This window comes from Amphiura filiformis, chromosome 7 (assembly GCF_039555335.1).
Source record: "Amphiura filiformis chromosome 7, Afil_fr2py, whole genome shotgun sequence".
Classification (NCBI taxonomy): Eukaryota; Metazoa; Echinodermata; class Ophiuroidea; order Amphilepidida; family Amphiuridae; genus Amphiura; species Amphiura filiformis.
In genome coordinates this window covers 8,145,932-8,173,278 of record NC_092634.1, presented here as the reverse complement: position 1 = coordinate 8,173,278, position 27,347 = coordinate 8,145,932, and the positions used below count along the sequence as shown (strand labels likewise).

At 35.7% G+C, this 27,347-nt stretch overlaps 1 protein-coding gene across 2 annotated transcripts in view; it reads right to left on the bottom strand.

Annotated features, from left to right (window-relative positions):
• LOC140156699 (dual specificity protein kinase TTK-like) overlaps positions 1-27,347 on the bottom strand; it is a 75,715-nt gene that overhangs the window by 13,876 nt on the left and 34,492 nt on the right. For both annotated transcript variants that reach the window (XM_072179633.1, XM_072179632.1), the window contains exons 14-16: positions 26,361-26,537; positions 25,948-26,041; positions 24,354-24,457 (exon numbers count right to left, since the gene is read on the bottom strand). In XM_072179633.1, the coding sequence (XP_072035734.1) occupies positions 24,354-24,457; positions 25,948-26,041; positions 26,361-26,537 (375 nt within the window). The remainder of the gene's footprint in view (positions 1-24,353; positions 24,458-25,947; positions 26,042-26,360; positions 26,538-27,347) is intronic.

Here is a 27,347-nt window from a genome sequence, read left to right as displayed (position 1 = left end):
CATCTTCGCCAGCTATTGACGTTGATTTTTTTTGATCGTTGGTCCCGGATAGACATTCTTTCTTTTATTTTATTGGATTTCAAATTCCAAATCCAGCGGTTGATCGTGATTATCGAGCTTTCTCGAAGAATTTTTCCATTCTACTTTGAAGTTGAAGTCGAGCTCGTGGATGGTTCCGTTTTGCAGTTTTTTGAAACTCTGCTTTTCATAGGTCGAAACGAAGTATTCCCCGAACGCGGCGTTTGTGAGATCGAAGGACCCAAGAACCTGACCTCCCTGCAGAACGTCGTCGTTGTTTTTGAGATTGTCCGTGGTTGACAGCTGATTCAGGTACACGAGAATTCTTGAGGTAAAATTCTATCGCCCGATCTCCCGTGTATTCACCATCTGCTAGCCACCCTTCGTCGTCAATCCGAACATTTCTCGAACGCGTCCGGAAACCAAATCTGATACTGCTCGTGAATTCTCATGTTGAGTTTTCCATCGCGTCGCCGACTTGAATTGAAACCGTCGATTTGACTCGTGAATTCTTTCGCGAGCAGGTCAAAATCATACAGCCCGGGCTTATTTTTATCGCTTTTCAGGTCCCTGCCCTCCTTGAGTGTACCTCCATTCGAGTTCTTCTTCGACGTTGAACCAACCTACTCGACCGAGATCCTTTTGATTCCAATTTTTAAGTTTTTGCCGTTATTGTCTATACTTTGCAACGGGCGATAAGGTTTTCCTTTGCGGTGCCGTAATTGTAACAAACATTTTTCTTTTATCTTTCAATAAAATGAGAACCGAGGAGTATTCGAACCGGCGACGGTTTCAGTCTCGTGAATCAAGAAATTCAAGTCAGCAAAAAGGAAAATTTTACGTAAGATTTCCCAGTTTGTGGCAAAAGTACAAACTTCCGAGAGTCGCGGAAAAAGAGGTGTACGATGACTGGCTCTCCAACCAGATGCAATTTTGGCAAAACCAGCTGAACTTCGCGGTTTGGTGCGCCACGTCAGGATGCGGGTGTCCAAAGAACTTCTCAGTCACAAAGATCCGATGATTCGATCCGTGTTCAGATTTCACGCATATTATCAGATCAGAAGAATCCTGTCGGAAATGTCCTGTCCACTACCCTCGGAGGAATCCTTCAATCCTCTGAACAACGGGATCGACACCCACGCTTACGAAAGAATTTGCAACGAATTCGGAGTGTCCGCGAGAGCTAACTGGAGACAAAAGTTCGATCGTTCCACCGGAATGGGTAGTTACTTCTGCAACAAACAATGTTACGACTGGAAATTCGTGACCACCAAAAATGGTCGAAGCTTACCAACGGAGGAAACTACAGTCAGTCGATGGACTGGAAAGTTCACTTTGACGCGGACAGCTTCGGAGGTGTGGACAATCAGACTGACAAGATTCTATACATTGAACAGCTGTTCGATCACGATCCGGATATAACCGACAGATCCATTCGGAAAGGAGATGCCATGGCTGCTATCGGCAGTTTCGTGGCAGACACTTGAACGAGGGTTTCACACGTGCGGGAGTTTCGAGAATCAACGACTCCATCAGGACTTACACGTGGGCAATTCTTGGATCCCAAGCTCAAGCCAGATCTGGCATCCTGCGTTCCGGCAAGGCGTTCGACGCTCAGAAACAATTTCTAGCAAGCGTCGAGGATGCGATCAACTCGGTCGTGGATCTTCCGGACTCGATCGACAGATACCAGAGAACTCTTCAGTACGCTCAAAGCAAACTGGATTTTGTCGTGGGTCACGGACTTTACTTGCTCCCGAGCAACATGGAAATCCTCGTGGGATCCGTAACCGGATACAACAATTTCATCCAACTCGCCACGGATGACATGCAGATAGTGCTAAACTCAGGCGTAAACACCGACTCTCGACCGAATGTTGGAGACAGTGCTCCTGAGGAAAGTCCGTTGTTTGAAACGGTTAAAAGCCCATCTTTGGCTGAAGGGGTTAAAAGTTCACTTATGGTAGAGGAGGTTGAAAGTCCGCCCTTAACTGAAGACCTCCTACTAATGCATGATGAAAAAAAGCTTTCTTTAATTTTGGGAGCAGCCGTTATTGGATCAGCCATCGTATATTTTTGTTAAAATAAAAAGATGGATGTCCCACCAGCCGAAGAAGCAAGTGAAAGGGAGAAACTGATAGAAGAGAGAGAGAAAGCCGCTCACAATATGAGAGTTGAACTAGCATTCACGTTTGTGTGGATGACTTGTCTCATGGCAAAAATGTGGTGGCTTAAGTAAAAAAATAAAATTTGGTGGCTTAAGTAAAAAAATAACCCTTAGCAAAAATAAATGCTAAGGGTTTTTTTTTTTGTTTTTTTTTTTGCTCGTCGTATTACTTTTTCTTTTTCTCGTATGCCTCTGTTACATTTTTGTACAAAATTCCTCCAACTGCGAGAGCAAAGATCCACAGATGATTGGCTAAAAATCCGGCGACGCTTCCCGCTGCTTTCAGACAGAAATTTATTACGGCTCCGATGATTCCTGGAAGAGCTATCAAGGCTTTGTCTCCTAATTTTAATAGAAGATTCGCGATCTTTTGCAGTTGATCCTTGAACCAATCCGTCCACGTTTTTGGCTTTGGAGGCTCTGGTGGCTTTGGTCCTGGACCCGGGTCTGGTCCTGGAGGCTTTGGTTTTGGAGGCACAGGCTTAGGTGCAGGAGTGACGGCTGAAATTGCTGATTTGTTTGCCACATTTATCTATTCAATAATTGTTGATATTGTCATACCAACTGCGGTTATAATCGATACAATAGTAACCCCTCTCGTCGAAATAATGTGCTAACTCTATCACGCAAAAAAGCCATCGCTATCTATGAAATTTTGATAGAATTTCATAAGCGTTGAAGCGAATTTCTGACCTTGGCGTCTTGGTCAGCAATAGCTTTGTCAAAATCCTCAATTTCTGTTTCCAGTTCTCTAGCTCTTTCAGCGTCTTCTTCTTCTTCGGGTAATAGAGGTTCTCCTTCCGGATCATTGGGATTAAAACTAACTGAGCGACCACCTTTGGATTTCAAGTTTTTTAGTTTGGTGACTTTTTTATCCTTTCTTTTGACAAGATGCTTGTAAACGTCGGACAGCTTTTTAGTTGTCCTTGAGCATCCAAAAATTCTTGACTTCCTCTTGGCTTGCAATGGGATCATCCACCAGCTGTTCAGCCAATTCATCTGATTGTTGGACTGATTGTTGAATCGAATTTGCAAACGGATTTCTCGATGCTCTAGTACCGTTACGTTGCTCCACCCTGGGCGGAAGGTCCAGTGGGGGTATTGATTGCTTGACTGGTACTACTTTCTCCCTGTTTGGCTATTTGTTGCGTTTTTTTTTTAGTGCTAATGAAATCCTTTACACCTAGGGTTTCTCTTACATATGTACTACCTCCTACACCATATTTTTCTTTAATATAATCAATACTTAGAAATTTTTATGCGGCTTTCCTTTATGAGTCAATCTGGTTTTTTTATCCTTATATTCAATAAAAATAGTATCGTCCTCAATTGACCATTTTGTACCCTTCCGAAATGTGTCTCCTATTTTCTCAACATTATCTTTATTGAGTTCAAATCTTAGTTTTAATTTTTGTTTTACATACTCTTTCCAAGGTACGGAAAGTTTTACATTAATATCTTTTTGTATTTTTAGAAACTCTTTTGGAGGTTCTGGAATTCCAGAGCGAATTTTATCACCGCCAAGAGCATTAAGTCGTTGAGTTAAACTTTCCACATCCTCGATAGTATCGTGAGTGAGGTCACTACCTTCCCATTCAACGCTTCCTCTACGTCTCTGGGAGTACACCTCAACCTTTGTTTTTATCTGTCCACCACCAAAATCAGTCTCAGCCGGTGTACCACCAACTGCCCCTGTTGTATCACCGACCGTTGACTCATACAACTCATCTTCAAGCCTCTCCATTTCCAAATCTGTTACTGGTTCAACTACTGGCATTTTGATCTTTCTTTTTATTTTACACTTTTTTTGAATGAACTTTGTAATAATAAAAGAAAGATGGCAACTGAATCTGGATACAAATTGGACCCATACCGACAACCGTAATGCACGAGGAATCAATGGTATTCGACGCAGCATTCGAAACACACACGTTCCAAGTACTATCAATCAGGGTGAAATCCTTACCGTGAGGTTCCCAGACCTTGGAAAAAATGATGTCATAGTCCCTGGAACTAGCAGACTTTCATTCAATGTTGATTTAAATTCTGCGGCTGGTGGAAACCAAGATGTTAATCGAACAATCGTAAATAATCTTGGAAGAGCGATAGTGTCAAAAATTGAGGTCAAATTGGAAGGACAGAGCATATACACCCTGAGCGATGCTGACATTTTCCTGTGCTATCAAGATCTTTGGAAAACAACCAAGGAGCGATCAAATTCCGTCTATCAGGGTATTCAATCTGGAGCAGGGCGTAAGCACAGAATAGATGCCGGTGACAAAGGTGCCGACGCCAAGGATATTGCTGTGGACAAGAATTATGGCAACATGTTCTGCATCCCGTTGGACTTTGAAATGCTGAGTTCCCACAACCCATTTTTCCAGTTCGAGTTAAAAGACAGACTCTCTTACGAACTAACTTTTAACAACTATGGGAAAGTGATAGTTTCCACAGACACAGCTGCCAGTTACTCCATTTCTAACATTCACCTGGAGTTTGATGTGGTAAGCTCACAAGAGACGGCGATGATGATCAAAAACATGTACGATGGAAAAAGCGTGGTTTTGTATGATAGAGTTATGAGACACAGCAAGGAGTCGCTGGACAAATCAAACACCGTCTGGAATATTATCCTGGCACCACGAGCAAAGTCCATGAAAGGCATTTTGATTCTTTTGTAGATCCCAGCGGATGGAGGAGCCGATTACGCTCGAGATTCCGAGAAATTATACAACCCAAAAATCAAAAAGTCTCAGCCACTCTAGACGGAACCCAAACCAGCTGTATGCAAGCGGAATGTTACCTCACCACCATTTTGAAGAAATTCAAAAGCACTTTATGGATGGAAAACACAGAACCGTTCCACACGATCAAAGAAGCGGAATTGGCGATGTGATTTTACCAGATTATCTCACAACCAAGTATGGTCTCTGGTTGGACATGAGAACCACGGATGATGACACGTTGTATGGATCTGGTAGGAAAATTGAAGGAGCTAGTCAGAGTATTCAGATCGAGATCGAAAAAGAAGCCGAGACGGCAGGCGCGTTGAACGCTTACCTGTACTACACACAGAATGCACAGGTGAATATCGAAGCCGGAAAATTGCAGAGCGTGAAATACTAAAAAATAAAAGATGTTTCCAAAACACGCGCTTTCGGCGATAATCTCGGCGAAACCATGTCCGCAAAACCGAGCATGTTTTAAATCTATTAGAAAACGAATATCGTGGATTTTTTGCTTACATAGTGATTATCTGTCCGAACTGGGTTAATAATTAGATTTACCGAGGTAGGCGGTGGATTTTGATAATCCTTACCAAGTATTTATGATCGATCCGGAAGAATGGTTTCCTGACAAAGACGATCAATTTCAATTATCGATCAAGGTATTTTGGGAAATTGTCGGAAAAATGGATGACTCCCAGGTTCTGTTTTTGATCGACGATAGCATAACCGAAGAAGGAATTGACAAAAAAAGAAGCGTTTTAACAAAACTCGCTTGTTCTGGCAGACACGACAACTGCTCTCTTTGGATGCTCACTCAAGCTTACGTGGCAGTTCCCAAAACTATTAGAAGACAGATCAAATGGCTGTCCACCTTCTATTGTAAAGATGAAGATGATTTTACCACCATCATGAAAGAGAACAAAGTAGTTCCCAAAGAAAAGAGGGAGGCATTAAATAAAAAACTAGAAAAAATCAATATTCAAAATTAAATCTTTTTATGTCCACCCAGAGGATTTGAGTACAGATCAAAAAACGCTCGTTAACATGAATTTTATATTCAAATAAAGAAAATCATGACTGAAGTTGAAGATATAGTTAACGAGGCGATGAATATGGGTGTTTTGTCTACGGTAGATATTCTGCCTAAGGTAGACTGTACAACTACACAGGAGGAACCTGTAAACACGGACTTTACCAAAACGGAACAACTACGGGAACAGTTGATCGGTGTAGTAGAGACAGGAAAAAGCAAAGAGTATTTGGGAAAAAATATAACCTCCGCTGAGATTGATAGGCTTGATCAAAAGAGTCTGACGAGACTCTGCGGCAGATACGAGGCTCACATGGGTGGGATAGTGACCAAATCGATGAAAAAGTACCTTGTCACCACTTATATAAATTTGATTGGACTTTTTCTTCCAAAAAATTTTGTAATTACCGATCGCGATGCTTTGGGAGAGTCTCTGAACGAAGGACCCTTTATCGATTTAGCTTTAAACAAATGGACCAGTGGATTGTATCATAGTTTTGAACATATGCTAGCTCCGTTGGAGGCTATTCTGTTAACTAGCAACAGTATTAAAAAAGTTGACCTTCCTCCAGAAACGGAGTGTACAACGGACGACCCCCAACTCCTAAAACTAAAAAAATCAAGAGGTTCTCTTGATTTTTTATTTATAGCACTTGCTCAGATGGTGCTCAGATATCTGAGCAAATTTGCTTAGATGGTGCTTAGATAGTGCTTAGATAGTGCTTAGATATCTGAGCAAAATTGCTTAGATAGTGCTCAGATAGTGCTTAGATGGTGCTCAGATAGTGCTTAAATTTTTTTAATAATAAAAGATGAGTGATCAAGAAACCAAACCACTATCCAAGGTGGAAATGTCAACAGTAACAACAACATCTGCAAAGCCGACAAAAGTTATAGCAAAAGTGAGTCAAGCAAAAGTCAAAGATCCGAAGAGGGTTGCTGCTGGAAATGCATTAGCCCTAAAAAACAAAGAAAAATTAGCAAAATTAAAAGCCTATGAAGCAGCGGAAACAACACGGGAGAACCCGTCCACCATAGACGAAACGTCGCGTACACCTTTAGAAAAATCAACCGTGTCAAACTGGTTGTCAGGCTCAGTTCTTGTTGGAGGAGCGGTTGCCGTGGTTGGAGGGATAGTGGCATATGGGTATTTTACTGTAGGAAGAATGTCTACCTTAAACGATACAACTAAAACCCACCCACTGTAACCACAGCAGTCAACAGTCAACCAAAAGTCGATCCTTTTGATTTTTAGTTACAATAAAGAAGATGGCAGAAACTAATCCAAACGTAAAAATGATCGTAAGCGGCGCGTATCACGCAACAACAATAAGCCTCGGTATATGGGCTAACTCGTTCGTTATGAAAAAGTTCCTAAAAATGAAGCCGGCTAATCTCTCGCAGCTTGATGTGGAGGATATTGTAAAGTTGACTTTGAGTGTCTTTTCGGCTACGATGCTCAGAGCTTGGCTCGTGAATCAAGGAATTCTTCCGGATCAAATTATGGCTTAGTCCAAGGAAACATTCTGTCAAGGTAGGTATATTAAAAACCCTCTTAGCACTATCTGTGCTAAGAGGGTTTTTTTAAAATTAATAATAAAAGCATGGCACTTTTGAAAATTGAAGATCTAGAGTTGAACAAAGATTACGAAGTTACTAAGATCGATATTAAAACCGAATCCACTTCCTCGCCAATGGTGACCGACTTGAGGCAAATCCTCTTCCTTGGGCTGATATTCCCGAGGTAGAGAATGAAATTCATCCCGTAAAACCATGGGCTCTATACATCGGAAGAGAAGAGCCCATGGTTTTATTTTTTCATACAGGAAAAAGACTATTCTATAGAAAATATGAAACCGGGAACTGTATAGAGTGGTACGACTATTATATGGCTAATTCATGATATTTTCAACCACTTCCTGAAATTATAACCGCGACTGCAAAACATTCATTTTTTAATTTTAAAATAAAGAGAAAATGGCGTCACTCGCATTCATGGTTGGTGGAGCCATGGTTAACGCTTTGGCATTTTCAGGGAGCAATTATTTGTTCAACTCTCTCAGTAGTTCGAAGAACGCAAAAGACACGATCTCGCTCTCGAAAAACTTCAGCACGACCGAGATTCTTGGAATTTAGCTGCGTCTTTCAAGAATAGATTACATCAACGATCACATAAAAAAACAGGGTCACGCGGAGAGAACCTTTTCGGACGTCGATGACGCGATGAGACAGTATTATAATTTAACGGGAATTTTGATGGATTCTTTTCCACCCGAACCACAACTTTATGATGGAGAGTATCTCGACGAAGATCAAACAAAATCGATTCAGAACGGGAATTAGCTTTGCTCGGACTGGGATTGCTCGGAACCGGTGTGAGTCGCTATCAAATACTTTGGATAAAAGTATTTGGGTGGGAGCTGAGCCTCTAATCTCTGGAAAATCATCGAGAGTTACGGAATAATTTCTTCGCTTGAGTAGGTAGAAGAGAACGTAGTGAATATTGAAATTATTTCTCTTGGGTTTATTTTGTAGATAAATTTTCAGTATATTATCAAGATCGCATAACAAATTAGCTTGATCGTGCCAAAAATCGACGGGAAAATTGCCCGTAATTTCGTAGTAAATCTTGTGAACGGCTTTTGGGTCTGATCTCAAGACTTTTAACAAGTCTTTTTTACTCAGGGACTCGAACAATTTTTTATTTTTTTAAATTTTTTTAACAAACTCGTCGATCAAAATCTCAGAAGTACTCGTAACATTTCCACTGTATTTTGAGTTACAATTTTCACATTTTGGTATGCTTTGCACTTTCATGCGGGTTCTTTAAACAACTGATTAAATTCAGTACCGTATAGACAAATCGGTTTTTGTTCTGTTTTCGGAGGCGAGTTTTCTTTTTACACAATTTGCAAAAACAACGCTTATATTTACTCGTACACTTCATTTTTGTAACAAACTCGTCGATCAAAATCTCAGAAGTACTCGTAACATTTCCTCGATAGATTTCGATGTATTCTTCAAACTGGTAGGTCTTGGTTTCGCAGTACTTTATCGATTGTCGAATTTGGTCGATGTTAACTCGGGGTGAGTTCTCGTTAAGAGACACGTCATTTTCTAAACCACAATCATAACACACATCGTCTACTATGTATTCTGAGTTGCAATTTTTACATTTTGGCGGAACTCTTTGCTCCACTCGTGCGGATTCTTTAAACAACCGATTAATTTCGGTACCGTATAGACAAATCTGTTTTTTTGCTCTGTTTTTGAAGGCGGGTTTTCTTTTTACACAATTTGCAAAAACAACGCTTGTATTTACTCGTACAATTCATTTTTGTAACAATAAAAAAATCCTCTTTAGACTGAATGTCTAAAGAGGATTTTTTTTTGTTTGGTTACCTTGGGACGGTACGTCTAGTCTGAGTCTTCATCATATTCCAACTCTTTTACTACAAGGTCAAAACTGTGGTACATGTTCCCGGTTGTTTTGCTTTCTTTTTTGCCCGTGGGTTTAACAAAAGCTATTGATTTACCGAAGTCCAAGTCCAAGTTTTCTAGCCTTTTTTTTAGGGTAGAACATCTCCAAACTCGAGTGTCATCACTGAGAGTGATAACTCCGGATTTTCCAACCCTGGTTTCCATGATCTCAAAATTGGTAATTTTGTAAATTCCACCTTCTTCTAGTTCAACCCATTTCAAAATTGAGGATCCTTTTTGCTCTTCTAACAAATGTTCAAATTCAATATTGAGTATGCTTGATTGTTTTGCCATTTTGTTTGTTTTTTATTAGCCGGGATTTTCTTAAACTCTTTTTTTTATTAGCCGGATTTTCTTAAACTGTTTTTATTTTTAAATCGGGCTAAAAATAAAAGATGGCTGAAACTAAAATGTCTAAGGTTTACTACAGTCCGAGAGGGTATTGGAAGGGTGTTTCTGCGATAGACAAGCTGGCGAAAGAGGCTGGAGTGACAAAAGAAAAAGCTAGAAATTTTTTGAAAAAGCAGACTCAGTGGCAAATTTACCTACCACCTCCAAAGTACATTCCCAGAGCAAAATTTAACGTAAGTGTACCTAATGAAGTTCATCAAGCCGATTTGTTGTTTCTCCCTCACGACAGACCGAGTAAAGGAAAAAAGCTTTACAAGTACGCGTTGACTGTGGTGGATGTCGCAAGCAGATACAAAGAAGCTGAGCCTCTGAGCTCGAAGGAATCTGGGGAGGTGGCTAAGGCATTTGAAAAATTTACTCTCGAGTTTTTAAAGTGGCGAAGCTTCTGCAGGTCGATCCTGGAAGAGAATTCATGGGCAAAGTGAACGAAGTGATGAAAAAGCACAAGGTCGATATCAGAAGAGGGTTGCCTGGTCAACATAGAGCTCAGGCAATTGTTGAAAGATTCAACAGAACTTTGGCTGAAAGACTGTTTGGCCATCAGTACTGCAGGAAATACTGATGGAAGCTCGTGGTCAGAAAAATGTGAGGTCTACCGAGTGGGTGGGTAGGCTTCGGATGTGATCAGAGCTTTGAACAGCGAAGAGACTCGGCTGATAGGAATGAAACCGGTTGATGCTATCAAGAAGAAAAAGATTGAAACGATGCCTTCAGCTCCACAGAAGTTGAAAAATGAGATTGAAATTCCAGGTAACGTGAGATTGAGATATCTTTACGCTCCCGGAGAGTTGGAGGGAGGTGAGAGAAGACGCGCAACCGATCCCATTTGGTCTCTGGAAACTTACACGGTTGATAGTATCGTGAGAACACCGGGTGATCCAATTTTGTACTATTTGTCGAAGGGAGCACCAAAAAGAGCGTTTGTTAGACAGGAGCTTATGATAGTACCGAGGGTACACAGTTGCCACCGACAGAGTTTTGAAGTAAAATTTCTTATTCAAGTTTTACGGCGTGAGTGTCCAATCGCGTCGTGTGTATTCCGTCTTCGAGTATGACTCTTTTGTCATCGTTAACATCTAAAGCGACTTTGTTAACGGTTTCTGTGTAGATATCGTGCTTGTAGCTCCTAATCACATTCATCTCTCTCGTCTGAGGTTTTTGTCAGTAAGACATTGCTTGTAGTCGTCGAAGGTAATTTTTCTTTCGACTACCGCTTTCTTGACGCCTTTGCACCTCTTTTCCTCGTTTCCCTCGTGCATTCTGAAGGAGTACAACTTTGCTCTCAGTCCAACGAATTCCCCTATCTGCTTTCCTCCGGCTTCGTCCTTGACCATGCCGGGAACTTTTTGTTCTTTCGGTCGAATTCCCGGCGGATGATCAGCTGGGTAGTTGGAAGTGTCAAAGTAGCGGTCCACGTCTTGAGCGATGTCCTTGTAGAAATCTTCGGTCTCGATTTCATAAAGTAGCGAGTCTGTATCCGTCATACAGAGCTTCGCTTTGTTTCCGTACTTTTTCTTGATGTAATTGTAGTGAAAGTCGTACATCTTCGTCTTTGCGATATCCAGAATGCTCGCTCCGAGGTATATCGGCTTGTTGAAGTACAGCGAGGTCTTCTTCATGTGACGGCTACGAGGTTTTCGTCAAAGCTGGTGTATCGGTCGTAGGTGGGTTTTGTGGATAACTTGCGAGCTTCGGCTCGGCTGTTCACGAGACTAATGTCCACTCTGTTTCGAATGTTTTCTATCGTTTTTCCAAAGACGCTGTTGTTCATCAACTTGAAAAAATCCTTCTCAAACTCCGATTCAGCTTTTGTTCGAAGACTGGTATTCTTGTCAATGTACGATTTCATGAAAGCTTCCTCTCGGTATTTTATCCCACTGTGAACCTTGGTCAGTTTGAGTCCAAGCTCCAAGCACTGCTTCAGAGCCACGTGGTGAAGAACGTACGTTTCCTTGTCGTTCAGATTTGGAATTAGTTTTTCCACTTTGTTCACGATTTTTCTTTCCGGAGCTAGGGGAAAGTCGTTGTGCAGGTCGTGCAGCTCTTCGGGATATTCCAAATCCACTTTAAGAGTGCACGGGATTTCGCGCCAATTGTCTAGTTCTATCGGTAACATCCACTTGAAATCACCGACCGGAAGCGGTTGTCTCATCGCATCTCCGTAAAGGTTGTTTTTGTCTAAGTATATGAGGAACTTGCTAGGCTTGCTCGAATCGTAATCGTCACCCATGTACTTGTTGTTGGCTTTGGCATGTCTGGTAGGTATCATGGAAACCCCGCCTCTCTTTTCGTTTTCAAAAAACAAAATCATGTCGTAATCCGTGAGAAGTTCCAATTTTACACCCGTCGTTTTAGCATGGCGTCAGAGGATAATCCGGGAGCCGTGTAATACCAGCAAGAATCCAGTTCGTAATTTTCCAGACTGGTTTTTCTGAAATTTTCGAACACGCCGGCTAGAAGGAGAACGTCCGACTTGAGATACAGATCGTGGTACTCCCTCATGGTTTTCATTCTGAAGGTATTCCAAACATTCTGAGCGTGCTGGTAATCTTCGTCGGAGATTTCAGCGTCGATGAGCTTGGAGTAAAACGCTTCTTTGGGAGGAAGACTGGTCTCTCGAAGTTTTTCGATGGAGTTGACGTAATCGTAAGGGTATACTCCTTTTCTCAAAAGAAGTTGCAATTTTTTGTCGTCTTTGAAAAATTTTGTGATTTCGGAAAACTTCGAAAGATTATTCACGGCGTACCCAAGCCGGCAGACAAAAACTTAAAGCTATCAAGAAACCTGATTTCGTGTTTGACATCGACGGGTTTGATGCACTTTTGGTGAGCCGGTCCTAAAGATTCTTTCTTTGGATACGACACATCGGCTACGGTTGGATTCTTCTTGTCTTTTGGTGTTAGAGGGTCTTTGCAAATATGGCAGACTTCGTTCGGTCGCGCGACAATTCGATTCCTCATAGGAACGAAGGAATCTACCACCATTGTTTTGCTGAAGGAGATGTACTTTTCCTCGTTGTTCGAATGCAGTCTATTTTTCCCTCGGTCTTTCCGAGATTTTTGATGAAGAGGTGAGCGTCGTATCCCGCGAGATTGTGAAAAAATACCGGAATGAAATTTGGCGCTCTGTAAGCAAGATTGCACTGATTGTGAGCGGCTCCTCTGAATTTTCCAGTAAAGTGGCAGTGATCTCTAACGGTTCTGTTTTTCTCATTTTTCGGGGTTAGAGGTTCCTTACAAATATGACATCGCGTAGACTTCATGTATAACTTTCGCTCTTTGGGACTGATGATCATATTTTTTGCGAGTATGTAAGGATTGTTTTCCCGTTTCCAAAACCTGTCGTAGATCTTTCTAACGTCCTCCTCGAGCATGTTCACAAAAACTTGGGATACGTCCTCAGTTTCGCTTTGCTTGGTGTACATTACGGGATCTTGAGAGTACACGGAATCATCGAAACACTTGATGTAGTAGCAAAAGCCCGAAGGTTCGTGCTTTTGGTATTTCGTAGTCTTCTGCGAAACTTCAGGTTGGCAGGTTTGTATCGGATTCGTAAAGGCTTCAAAGTCGGCGTAAACGACGAATGGAGCTCTTTGCGACTTGAAGAAGTGCTTAAACTGCTGAGTTGGAGGATCGCCGTCTTTCGTTGCTTTTGGCATCTCAATTCTCGAGGGCTCATGAGTATGGCATAAATCTTCGTGCACCCTTAGTCGTTCTTTGCAAATGTAACCTTTGTAGCAGTTTCTGCAGTGGTAGTGTTTTACGTTTTTCTTAGTTGTTATTCCCTTCAAAAGTCTGCCCATGTCCTTAACCAGGGTATAGTGACTAGTTTCGAGTTAGGTGCGGGATTGTAACTTTTTTTTATTTTTAGATAATTTGGATAATTTGTGTGTTGTAGTATAGGGTGAAAAATCTGCTATTTTAGATAGTTACAAGGTTGTTTTTGGCTATTTGGCTATTTTTGTGGATCATAATATCTCATATTATCTAAAATATCTGATATTTGTATATTAGGGACTTTTTTTGTGCAATTTTGTACTTAGTAAGTGATGGATATTAAGATATTATCGGCTATTTAGCTATTATCTAAATTAGCCAAAATATCTGCTAATTTGGATATTAGCTACAATATCCGATATTTCAGATATTTGTATATTAGGAACTTATAAAAATTGTAATTGAATTTTTTTACTTAGTAAGTGATGGATATTAAGATATTATCAGCTATTTAGCTATTATCTAAATTAGCCAAAATATCTGCTAATTTGGATATTAGCTACAATATCCGCTATATCAGATATTTGTATATTAGGAACTTATAAATTTTGATGGAAATTTTTTTACTTAGTAAGTGATGGATATTAAGATATTATCAGCTATTTAGCTATTATCTAAATTAGCCAAAATATCTGCTAATTTGGATATTAGCTACAATATCCGCTATATCAGATATTTGTATATTAGGAACTTATAAAATTATAATTGAAATTTTTTGATTTAGTAAGTGATGGATATTAAGATATTAGCAGCTATTTAGCTATTATCTAAATTGGCCAAAATATCTGCTAATTTGGATATTAGCTACAATATCCGCTATATCAGATATTTGTATATTAGGAACTTATAAAATTTTAATTTTAATTTTTTGATTTAGTAAGTGATGGATATTAAGATATTAGCAGCTATTTAGCTATTATCTAAATTAGCCAAAATATCTGCTAATTTGGATATTAGCTACAATATCCGCTATATCAGATATTTGTATATTAAGAACTTATAAAATTGTTATTGAAATTTTTTGACTTATTAAGTGATGGATATTAAGATATTATTGGCTATTTAGCTATTATCTAAATTAGCCAAAATATCTGCTAATTTAGATATTAGCTCAAATATCCGCTATATCAGATATTTGGATATTAGGAACTTATAAAATTTTTATTGAAATTTTTTTACGTAGTAAGTGATGGATATTAAGATATTATCAGATATTTAGCTATTATCTAAATTAGCCAAAATATCTGCTAATTTGGATATTAGCTCAAATATCCGATATATCAGATATTTGGATATTAGGAATTTATTATCTAAAATAGCCGAAATATCTTCTAATTTGGATATTAGCTCAAATATCCGCTATATTAGGAACTTATAAAATTTTTATTGAAATTTTTTTACGTAGTAAGTGATGGATATTAAGATATTATCAGATATTTAGCTATTATCTAAATTAGCCAAAATATCTGCTAATTTAGATATTAGCTCAAATATCCGCTATATCAGATATAGGATTTTAGGAATTTATAAAATTTTTATTGAAATTTTTTACGTAGTAAGTGATGGATATTAAGATATTATCAGATATTTAGCTATTATCTAAATTAGCCAAAATATCTGCTAATTTGGATATTAGCTCAAATATCCGATATATCAGATATTTGGATATTAGGAATTTATTATCTAAAATAGCGAAATATCTTCTAATTTGATATTAGCTCAAATATCCGCTATATCAGATATTTGGATATTAGGAACTTGAAATTTTTTTACGTAGTAAGTGATGGATATTAAGATATTATCAGATATTTAGCTATTATCTAAATTAGCCGAAATATCTGCTAATTTGGATATTAGCTCAAATATCCGATATATCAGATATTTGGATATTAGGAACTTATAAAATTTTTATTGAAATTTTTTTACGTAGTAAGTGATGGATATTAAGATATTATCAGATATTTAGCTATTATCTAAATTAGCCAAAATATCTGCTAATTTAGATATTATCAAAAATATCCGCTATATCAGATATTTGGATATCAGGAACTTTCGGTATTATCTAAATTAGTCGAAATATCTGCTAATTTGGATATTAGCTCAAATATCCGATATATCATATATTTGGATATTAGGAACTTATAAAATTTTTATTGGAATTTTTTTACTTAGTAAGTGATGGATATTAAGATATTATCAGATATTTAGCTATTATGTAAATTAGCCAAAATATCTGATATTTAGCTATTATCTAAATTAGCCAAAATATCTGATAATTTAGATATTATCTCAAATATCCGCTATATCAGATATTTGGATATTAGGAACTTATAAAATTTTTATTGTAAATTTTATAAGAAGTAAGTGATGGATATTACGATATTATCAGATATTTAGCTATTATCTAAATTAGCCAAAATATCTGATATTTAGCTATTATCTAAATTTGCCAAAATATCGGATAATTTAGATATTATCAAAAATATCCGCTATATCAGATATTTGGATATCAGGAACTTTCGGTATTATCTAAATTAGCCGAAATATCTGCTAATTTGGATATTAGCTCAAATATCCGATATATCATATATTTGGATATTAGGAACTTATAAATTTTTTATTGGAATTTTTTTACTTAGTAAGTGATGGATATTAAGATATTATCAGATATTTAGCTATTATGTAAATTAGCCAAAATATCTGATATTTAGCTATTATCTAAATTAGCCAAAATATCTGATAATTTAGATATTATCTCAAATATCCGCTATAACAGATATTTGGATATTAGGAACTTATAAAATTTTTACGATATTATCAGATATTTAGCTATTATCTAAATTAGCCAAAATATCTGATATTTAGCTATTATCTAAATTTGCCAAAATATCGGATAATTTAGATATTATCTAAAATATCCGCTATATCAGATATTTGGATATTAGGGACTTATAAAATTTCTATTGAAATTTTTTACTTTACTTAGTAAGTGATGGATATTAAGATATTATCAGATATTTATGATCTATTTTGTGATACAAAAAAGTAATTTACAATGAAAAAATTGGGCGGATGATGTTGTGAATCGGGTAACGGACCGTTAAGATATTATCACATATTTAGCTAGAATTAAAATTATCCAAAATATCGGATAATTTAGGTATAATACATAAAAGTATGTGTAATTTTAAAATAAATACTAATTAAAAATATTACCACATTATACGCCGTTTCTGGTTGGCTATTAATGTAGTTATATATACAATTATACATGTTTTGTATGATGATTTCTCATTATGTGTTTTAGTTCATAATCCTAAACGATGGATATAGTTGTAAAAGACTTTTAAAGAACGACGCATATTATAGTATACATTAAAGTTGCATTATATGCATCAAGTTTCCTAAATCATAATGTATACTGCTGTAAAATGTTGTAAAGAACGACGCATACACCAGAACACTAGTGAAAATTGCATATTGAACAATATGAACAGCCTACATCATGCATGTTGTCTTTTAGTTCATAATCCTACACGATGGATATATATATAGTTGGTAAGGAATTATAAAGAACGACGCATACATCATGCATGTTGTGTTAGTTCATAAAAGATGTGAAATTAATATGCCTGAGAACCATTTAATGAACAGCATAGAATGGATTATGCATGTTGTCTTATAGTTCATAATAGTATAATCCTAAACGATGGATATAGTTGTAAAATACTTTTAAAGAACGACGCATACTATAGTACATTAAAGTTGCATATGCATCAAGTTTCCTAAAGCAGCCCTAATAATATCCAAATTATCTAAAATATCCAAATATCTAAATATCCTAATGACCCATAATAATATGAAAAATATCAGAAATATCCAAATTATCCTAATTAGCCATAACAAAAATATCTAAAATATCCAAATTATCCAATAGTATCCAAAATATCTAAAATATCCAAAATAGCCCTAATAATATCCAAATTATCTAAAATATCCAAATATCTGAAATATCCAAATTATTCTAATGACCCATAATATGAAAAATATCAGAAATATCCAAATTATCCTAATTAGCCATAATAATATCCAAAATATCTGAAATATCAAAATTATCCAAAATAGCCCTAATAATATCCAAATTATCTAAAATATCCAAATATCTGAAATATCCAACTTATCCTAATGACCCATAATAATATCCAAAATATCAGAAATGTCCAAATTATCCTAATTAGCCATAAATATTATCCAAAATATCTAAAATATCCAAATTATCCAAAATAGCCCTAATAATATCCAAATATCTGAAATATCCAAATTATCCTAATGACCCATAATAATATGAAAATATCTGAAATATCCAAATTATCCTAATTAGCCATAATAATATCCAAATTATCCAAAATAGCCGTAATAATATCCCAATGATCTAAAATATCCAATGACCCATAATAATATGAAAAATATCAGAAATATCCAAATTATCCTAATTAGCCATAATAATATCCAAAATATCTAAAATATCCAAATTATCCTAAATAGCCCTAATAATATCCAAATTATCTAAAATATCCAAATTATCTTAATGACCCATAATAATATGAAAAATATCAGAAATATCCAAATTATCATAATTAGCTATAATAATATCCAAAATATCTAAAATATCGAAATTATCCTAAATAGCCCTAATAATATCCAAATTATCTAAAATATCCAAATATCTAAATATCCTAATGACCCATAATAATATGAAAAATATCAGAAATATCCAAATTATCCTAATTAGCCATACTAATATCCAAAATATCTAAAATATCCAAATTATCCAAAATAGCCCTAATAATATCCAAATTATCTAAAATATCCAAATAGCTGAAATATCCAAATTATCCTAATGACCCATAATAATATGAAAAATATCAGAAATATCCAAATTATCCTAATTAGCCATAATAATATCCAAAATATCTAAAATATCCAAATTATCCAAAATAGCCCTAATAATATCCCAATGATCTAAAATATCCAAATATCTGAAATATCCAAATTATCCTATTTAGCCATAATAATATCCAAAATATCTAAAATATCCAAATTATCCTAAATAGCCCTAATAATATCCAAATTATCTAAAATATCCAAATATCCTAATAACCCATAATAATATGAAAAATATCAGAAATATCCAAATTATCCTAATTAGCCATAATAATATCCAAAATATCTAAAATATCCAAATTATCCAAAATAGCCCTAATAATATCCAAATATCTGAAATAGCCCTAATAATATCCAAATTATCTAAAATATCCAAATATCTGAAATATCCAAATATCTGAAATATCCAAATTATCCTAATGACCCATAATAATATGAAAAATATCCACATTATCCTAATTAGCCATAATATATCCAAAATATCTAAAATATCCAAATTATCCAAAATAGCCCTAATAATATCCAAATTATCCAAAATATCCAAATATCTGAAATATCCAAATTATCCTAAAGACCCATAATAATATCCAATATATCAGAAATATCCAAAATATCCTAATTAGCCATAATAATATCCAAAATATCTAAAATATCCAAATTATCCAAAATAGCCCTAATAATATCCAAATTATCTAAAATATCCAAATTATCCAAAATAGCCCTAATAATATCCAAATTATCTAAAATATCCAAATATCTGAAATATCCAAATTATCCTAATGACCCATAATAATATGAAAAATATCCAAATTATCCTAATTATCCATAATAATATCCAAAATATCTAAAATATCCAAATTATCCAAAATAGCCCTAATAATATCCAAATTATCTAAAATATCCAAATATCTGAAATATCCAAATTATCCTAAAGACCCATAATAATATCCAAAATATCAGAAATATCCAAATTATCCTAATTAGCCATAATAATATCCAAAATATCTAAAATATCCAAATTATCCAAAATAGCCCTAATAATATCCAAATTATCTAAAATATCCAAATTATCCAAAATAGCCCTAATAATATCCAAATTATCTAAAATATCCAAATATCTGAAATATCCAAATTATCCTAAAGACCCATAATAAGAAGAAAAATATCAGAAATATCCAAATTATCCTAATTAGCCATAATAATATCCAAAATATCTAAAATATCCAAAATAGCTCTAATAATATCCAAATTATCCTAAATAACCCTAATAATATCCAAAATATCCAAATTATCCTAAATAGCCCTAATAATATGCAAAATATCAAAAATATCAAAATTATCCTAAATAGCCATAATAATATCCAAAATATCCTAATTAACCATAATAATATCCAAAATATCTAAAATATCCAAATTATCCAAAATAGCCCTAATAATATCCAAATTACCTAAAATATCCAAATATCTGAAATATCCAAATTATCCTAAAAACCCATAATAATATCCAAAATATCAGAAATATCCAAATTATCCTAATTAGCCATAATAATATCCAAAATATCTAAAATATCCAAATTATCCAAAATAGCCCTAATAATATCCAAATTATCTAAAATATCCAAAATAGCCCTAATAATATCCAAATTATCTAAAATATCCAAATATCTGAAATATCCAAATTATCCTAAAGACCCATAATAATATGAAAAATATCTGAAATATCCAAATTATCCTAATTAGCCATAATAATATCCAAAATATCTAAAATATCCAAAATAGCCCTAATAATATCCAAATTATCCTAAATAACCCTAATAATATCCAAAATATCCAAATTATCCTAAATAGCCCTAATAAAATGCAAAATATCAAAAATATCAAAATTATCCTAAATAGCCATAATAATATCCAAAATATCCTAATTAGCCATAATAATATCCAAAATATCTAAAATATCCAAAATAGCCCTAATAATATCCAAATTATCTAAAATATCCAAATATCTGAAATATCCAAATTATCCTAAAGACCCATAATAATATCCAAAATATTAGAAATATCCAAATTATCCTAATTAGCCATAATAATATCCAAAATATCCTAATTAGCCATAATAATATCCAAAATATCCAAATTATCCTAAATAGCCCTAATAATATACAAAATATCTAAAATATCAAAATTATCCTAAATAGCCATAATAATATCCAAAATATCTAAAATATCCTAATATCTGAAATATCCAAATTATCCTAATTAGCCACAATAATATCCAAAATATCCAAATTATCCAAAATAGCCCTAATAATAGCCAAATTATCTAAAATATCCAAATATCTGAAATATCCAAATTATCCTCATGACCCATAATAATATGAAAAATATAACAAATATCCAAATTATCCTAATTAGCCATAATAATATCCAAAATATCTAAAATATCTTAATTAGCCATAATATCTAAAATATCCAAATATCTGAAATATATAAATATCCATAATATCCTTGATAATATCCAAATTATCTAAAATATCCAAATATCCAAAATATCAGTAGGTGCAACTATTATCCAAATTATCCATAATATCCTTTAATAATATCCAAATATCTTAATAGCTAATAGCTGAAGCTAATTGGATATTTGTCAGGATATTTTAGATAGTTACAATCCCGCACCTTAATGCTAGTTTCTTCGCCTTTAGAGTTTTTTCCCTTAATCAAGAGAAGATCGACGCGATGAGGACGATCGGGGTGATCGCTCTTTACTAAGGGATCAATGGCGTGGTTGTACTTCGTTTCTTTGTCAGTACCCTTTGGTTTGTACAATCCTACATTCACGGAAATTGTAGGATTGTTCTTTTCAAACTTGGCAATTTGTGATATAGGAGTCGGAAAGGAAATACCATCCCAGTCGTGCTTTTTGGATTGTATCCTAAGTTTTCCGGTTACTCTTTCAGGATTTTTGTCAACTAGATTGAGGGCTAGAGTAACAGACCACTTGAAGCAATATGGATCATAATTTTTTATATTGATGATCGCTTTCTTGGGGGCTAGATCTTTTGGAGTCGGAGTGTACGAGTCTCCTTGCATCGGCTGGTACTTGGTCATGTAAATATTCAAGAATTCGATTATCTTGAATACCCAGCCACTTCCATTGTTTGTGAATGCTAATAGACTTTGCAAGATTTCACCCGTCGTGGTTCCGTAATAATCATCGAGAACCGTGCCCGCTAGAATCTCCTTCGTGGTAGAACGAAATGTGCCGGTTATAGTATCAGTTTCGCCAGTTTGCGGGTTTGTTTTTTCAAACGTGCACTTGAGAGCCATGTGAATTTTTCTCTGCTTATGTTTGTTAAAAAGACGGATTATGCTCAGCTTGACGGTCACAAAGAAGGTGTTGGGATCGTAACCAACTCGTCCGTCGATCGTGTACTGTTCGAAAAAGTTGATAAGATTCGAATCGGTCTTTTTGATCTTGAACGGATGACGAGGATTTGTGGGTGGTACCGCAACGTCAAATTCGTTAGGAAGAGAAAAAAAATTATCCTTGAGTAATTTAATTAAATCTTCTTTACTCAGTCTTGAGTATCCTCGAAGGCCCGCATTTTTTGCAATCACGCGTAATTCTTTTACGGTGTACTCTCCTCTTTGTAGTCTTTGTTCATTATTTGCTTCATCAATCGCATTGTAGTCCGGAACAGGATTGTTAAGTAAGATTAACAAATCTGCTTTTTTCAGCCTGGAGTATCCTCGATATCCCTTTCTTTTAGCGTAAGCGCGTAAGAATCTTACGGTTGAAATCGATCGTAAGACCGGCATTCTAGCTTTATTCTTTATTATATTCTTTTTAAACCAAAATATTTATTTTTCTAAATTGATTTTTTCCGCTTTCTTTTTAGCATAATATTTTTTAGAAGCCTTTTTATATGATTCTTTGTGTCTCAAATATAGCTCTTTCGAATATTTAAGCGGATTACACAGCCCAAGTTCAGTACACAAAATTCCATCATATCGATTAATCATCGTATGATAACCAAAAAATTTGTCTGGATTTTCTTATGACTAAGCTGAATCCACTGATCCTTGTAAAATACAAACAAATGCTTGTTTTCAACTTTTGACTCAAGAGTAATTTCTTTTTCGATGTTGCGATAATTTTTAAACGATTCCATTTTTTTTTTATTATAAGATTTTTTTATTATATCAAAATTTCTTAAATTATTTTTTTTTAAATTAAGAAAAAATCTAAAAATAGTGTGTGCCCTCTCCCAGCTGGTATTAACTAGTAAAAAATAACAGCGCCATCACTGTTTAGCATTTCCGCATTCCGATCCGGCACAAACATTCCAAACAGTATCAAAAAAATTAAAAATTTTTCAAAAAATTATGTCGGATCGGAATGTGTATGCAGGATCGGAATGTGTGATACCTTTAGGTATGTCGCCCAATTTGTATCAAAAATCTGGCAACTGGATAAAATCAACAACAAAAAATTCCCTGCAAAACTATCCTAATGTACGTAAATAGGGTTGATCAGGCAACATGTTAACAAAGGAATGTGTGTTATTAAGTTTCAACTCCACAATGCCTCGGGCTAGGTTTCCGCCTGGTTAGACATATCAAATTAATTCTTCCCGCTTAGCATAAAACCACTTTGTCTCACTTCCTGCAACTCAACAGTGTACATAAGTGTGCTAGTCAAGGATTTGTGAGTTGCCTCCAGGCTAGGTTTCCGTTAGACAAATTGATTGTTCCCCTACTTGGGTCAGCTCAAGGTCATAATAGTTGAAGACAGGATATGGGATACAGGGGGATTTTTTTCTGTGTAGAATATCAATTTTTTTTGATTTGAGATGCAGGGGAATTTTTTCCCCTGCATTTTTTTTTTTGGATAAGTTGAAATGCAGGGGAATTTTTTCCGTGTAATTTGGATTGGGGTGAATTAAAAATACAAGGATATTTTTCTGTGTAATCCTGTGTTGTTGTTTTTTCTGTGCAATCCTGTGTAAATTGTTTTTCTGTGTAATCCTGTGTAAATTGTTTTTCTGTGTAATCCTGTGTAAATTGTTTTTCTGTGTAATCCTGTGTAAATTGTTTTTCTGTGCAATCCTGTGTAAATTGTTTTTCTGTGTAATCCTGTGTAAATTGTTTTTCTGTGTAATCCTGTGTAAATTGTTTTTCTGTGTAATCCTGTGTAAATTGTTTTTCTGTGTAATCCTGTGTAAATTGTTTTTCTGTGTAATCCTGTGTAAATTGTTTTTCTGTGTAATCCTGTGTTGTTATTTTTGAACAATTTACAGGGAAGAATACAGGGAAGCTTAGGGTAAAATAATGCAGGGGGATTACAGGGTAAGAGTTTTTTTTTATTTTTACAGGGAAAATACAAGGGTGAGCCAGAATCCCCCTTTTTATACTACTCACCCCCTATGGAAGACATGACCAAAATCTTCTATACAGGAGTGTGAATTTGGGGTTACAAAACTGTTAGTCCACACAATCCAAACCAAATGCATACACAAGAACAAACAACTGTCCTCACCATATGGGGTTGCCTGAATGGGTGACTCCCATTTGAAATATACGCCGCCTGGCCTGTACAGGAGATTAAGGTCATGTCTTCCATAGGGTGTATGGATTTCAACTGGAATAGCCCATTTATGTTGTTAAGCTGACATAAGGTGAAATTGAACAGAAATGGTCTTTGGAGATTTGTTGCTGCGTTGGAAAATATCTGTCATATTTTTTCAATAAAATTGTGTGTCCAAATTAAGTTATTAAAAGACATAATAAAAACTTACCTTTGAGACAGTCTTGAGAGTATTAGGTGAATTGAGTTGTGTCAGCTGAGATATTAAACTCTGTACATGTTTCATGGTCAGACTCCCACTGTCTGGTGCAGCTTCTGTGTGGAGAAAGCAAACAATAAAGATTTGTAAACCACAAACACCACTTTAAGTGTACATGTATGGAGAGCTTATCAAGTATGGAGAGCTTATCAAGCATGTATCCAACTTCAAATATGGGGCTCAATGATAGCATCTAGTACCAGCGACCTAAACCAGGCGGAAACCACTTGCTTGGACTGCTTGTTTAGAGCACTTTTGGAAAAGTCCATCAATCTCCATCGCAAAAAAAATCATGCTTTTCAACACCACCTGTGTAACAGTGCCGTTATATGGCTGTGAATCCTGGGTACATATCAGGTGACATGGAAGGGGTGCAGAATCAATCTAGGGTTATTCTGGTGCCCAGGGCACATGCCCTCCCTTGCCCCCCAGCTACGGCGCTGATGATGTGTCTTTTTCAGAACAATCAGTGTAGCATGCCAAGAATTGTGCCTAGTCTGCCTGCCTGTGTCAAGTCGGGCAATTTCCCTAACCTGTACATTATACACAGACTATTCTTTTATGTTCTCAATTCTATTACCCTAACCCATTACTGAAAATTACGAACAGTGATTTGTTAAAATGCATCACATGAAAGCACTATATTTGAAATTATTATGTGTATAGACCGCAATAAAGCGTATACATTCTATGCAGAGCGTATCGCATGGTTAAGCGTACAATTTTTCTAATATCCACAACTTGCACTGTGGATACCCATACACGCTATACCTTGATGTAAACAACTTCAAATATTTGAACAAAAAAGTGATATTTTCTCTTTCAATCGCACCATTTTTATGGTAAAAGAATAGAACTAAGGGTTGCTGCCTTAACCGTTATACCCGAATAAAATTCCACTTGAAATTCACGCTACCCCTGTGGAAGATTTTGGAAATATTTTCCAAAGGGGAGTATGTTTTTCAAATGTAATTGGTCAGGGTTAATCATTTTGAAACCCATACTCTCCTGTATTATGACTTTACATATATCTTCCACAACCGGAGTGAGTATTTCAAATGGAAATTACCCAATTGTCTATTCTATTCAAAATTCATAATCCCTCTGTGGAAGACTTCAGCTAAGTCTTCCACAGGGGTAGTGTGGATTTTAAATGGATTGGCCCAATGTGTTCTTGGTAGTAAACACGTTAAAATTAATGGGTTCCGCCACACCTCACCGATTATTTATGTTTTACTGCCTTGGATACAATATTTGGGCGTAAAGGATACGGTGTTTCCCTTCATTTCTTAAATAATATGGTTGAATAATTTCTTTTGTCAAGAAATTGAAGGTTTTCAATTCCAGCAAATGCTCACATTGATTTTCATTTTTTTTTAAAGTGATAACTATTCATTCATTCACTATGATCTTTGTATTTTGCAAGTCGAAAGTTTTTATTGCATTTGGTAACCTTTAAAAAGTCCGCAAGAGTGTGCTATGTATAAAAACATGCATGTTTGACAAAAAATAACACACTTGCAATTCTATATTGAAAATATCTTACCTGGTGGTGGTGGCTGTGAACTTGATTTCAGGTATGGATGGTTCAGAAGTTCTTGAATTGATGGTCTAACACGAGGATCCCGAATTAGGCATTTCTGTAACAAAAAGACAAAAATCGTACATCTCACATTATGTAATAGATTGCCAAAGTTATCCGTCACAATGTCTTACGCAATTATTTTGAGAGCTCAACATCCGTCACTATGGATTTTACCGTAAAGTGTAAATCCGTCACTATGTAATGCACCCGACAATGTATGTTAGTTAATTGCTGTCTTGAGTTTTGATGCCTAAATACTGATTAATTTTGGCATTAAAATAATTATTTGGTTCATATGATCAGCAAATGAAGTAAGTTTTCCCCAATTCCAAAATAGCAGATCTGATTAACTGATCCTTTACATAGTACCTTACCTTTAAGACATCTAGTAAGAGTTTGTTCTCAATGTCAGGAAAGTTGATTTGATGCTGCGGATCACATATTGCCTGTAGTTTAACTAGTGTGTTGGTGATCTGTTGGAAGGGTGTGCGACCATACACCATGTAGTACAGGATGCAACCCAGGGACCACACATCACTCTTGCAGTTGATCTGTCAAAACAAAATTGATTGATTGGAAATATTTATTTGTTACAAGTTTGACTGTGTGATATCCATATATCATACTTAGAAGTCGCAAGGAGTATATATGTAGCGGTTTTTTTTCAATAGCGTTACACCATCAAAAGGCTACAATCCTAGCGACTCCTTAGTATGATTATGACTGGAGAATAAATGACTGGGCTTGAGATGGCAGAGACAGAACTGACATCTTTGAGTTAACATCGCAAATAGGAAACTCAAACTTCTTTGTCCATATCACAAGACACTCATATTTACAGAGATGAGAGACAATATCACAAAGGATGGTTGAAGGCTGAAGAAGAAGAGGAGGAGACTAGCAGTATGATGAATCCATGGATTACATCAAAAGAGTGAATTGGTATGAGCATCACAAATGCCTATAGACATGAGGATGATGAAAGCTCTCATTGGAACCGCACTAGTGCTACACTCGTTTTCAGAGACGAACAGCAGTCCAAGGGTCGCGCTGGTGCGCGTCTGCGCGTCAGGGACGCGTGGAACTGTTGCTGGGACGCAATAAAATTAACCTTAAGCTTACCTAATGCGTTAGACAAGAATATCTCAGACGCACAGAAAATCAGGCATGTAAAACCTTATGGACAGGGCACAAAACAAATGCGATCATTTCAGACAGAATGTCAAAAATAAATGCTCCAAGAACTATATCAGATCGTTCACTCTGAATACCAATCTGTTGAAACATTGTGCAAGTCAAGGCTCTGCGAATGAAATAGTGTGACAATTGACTCCACTTGCGAAAGAATCTCTCCTTGTATA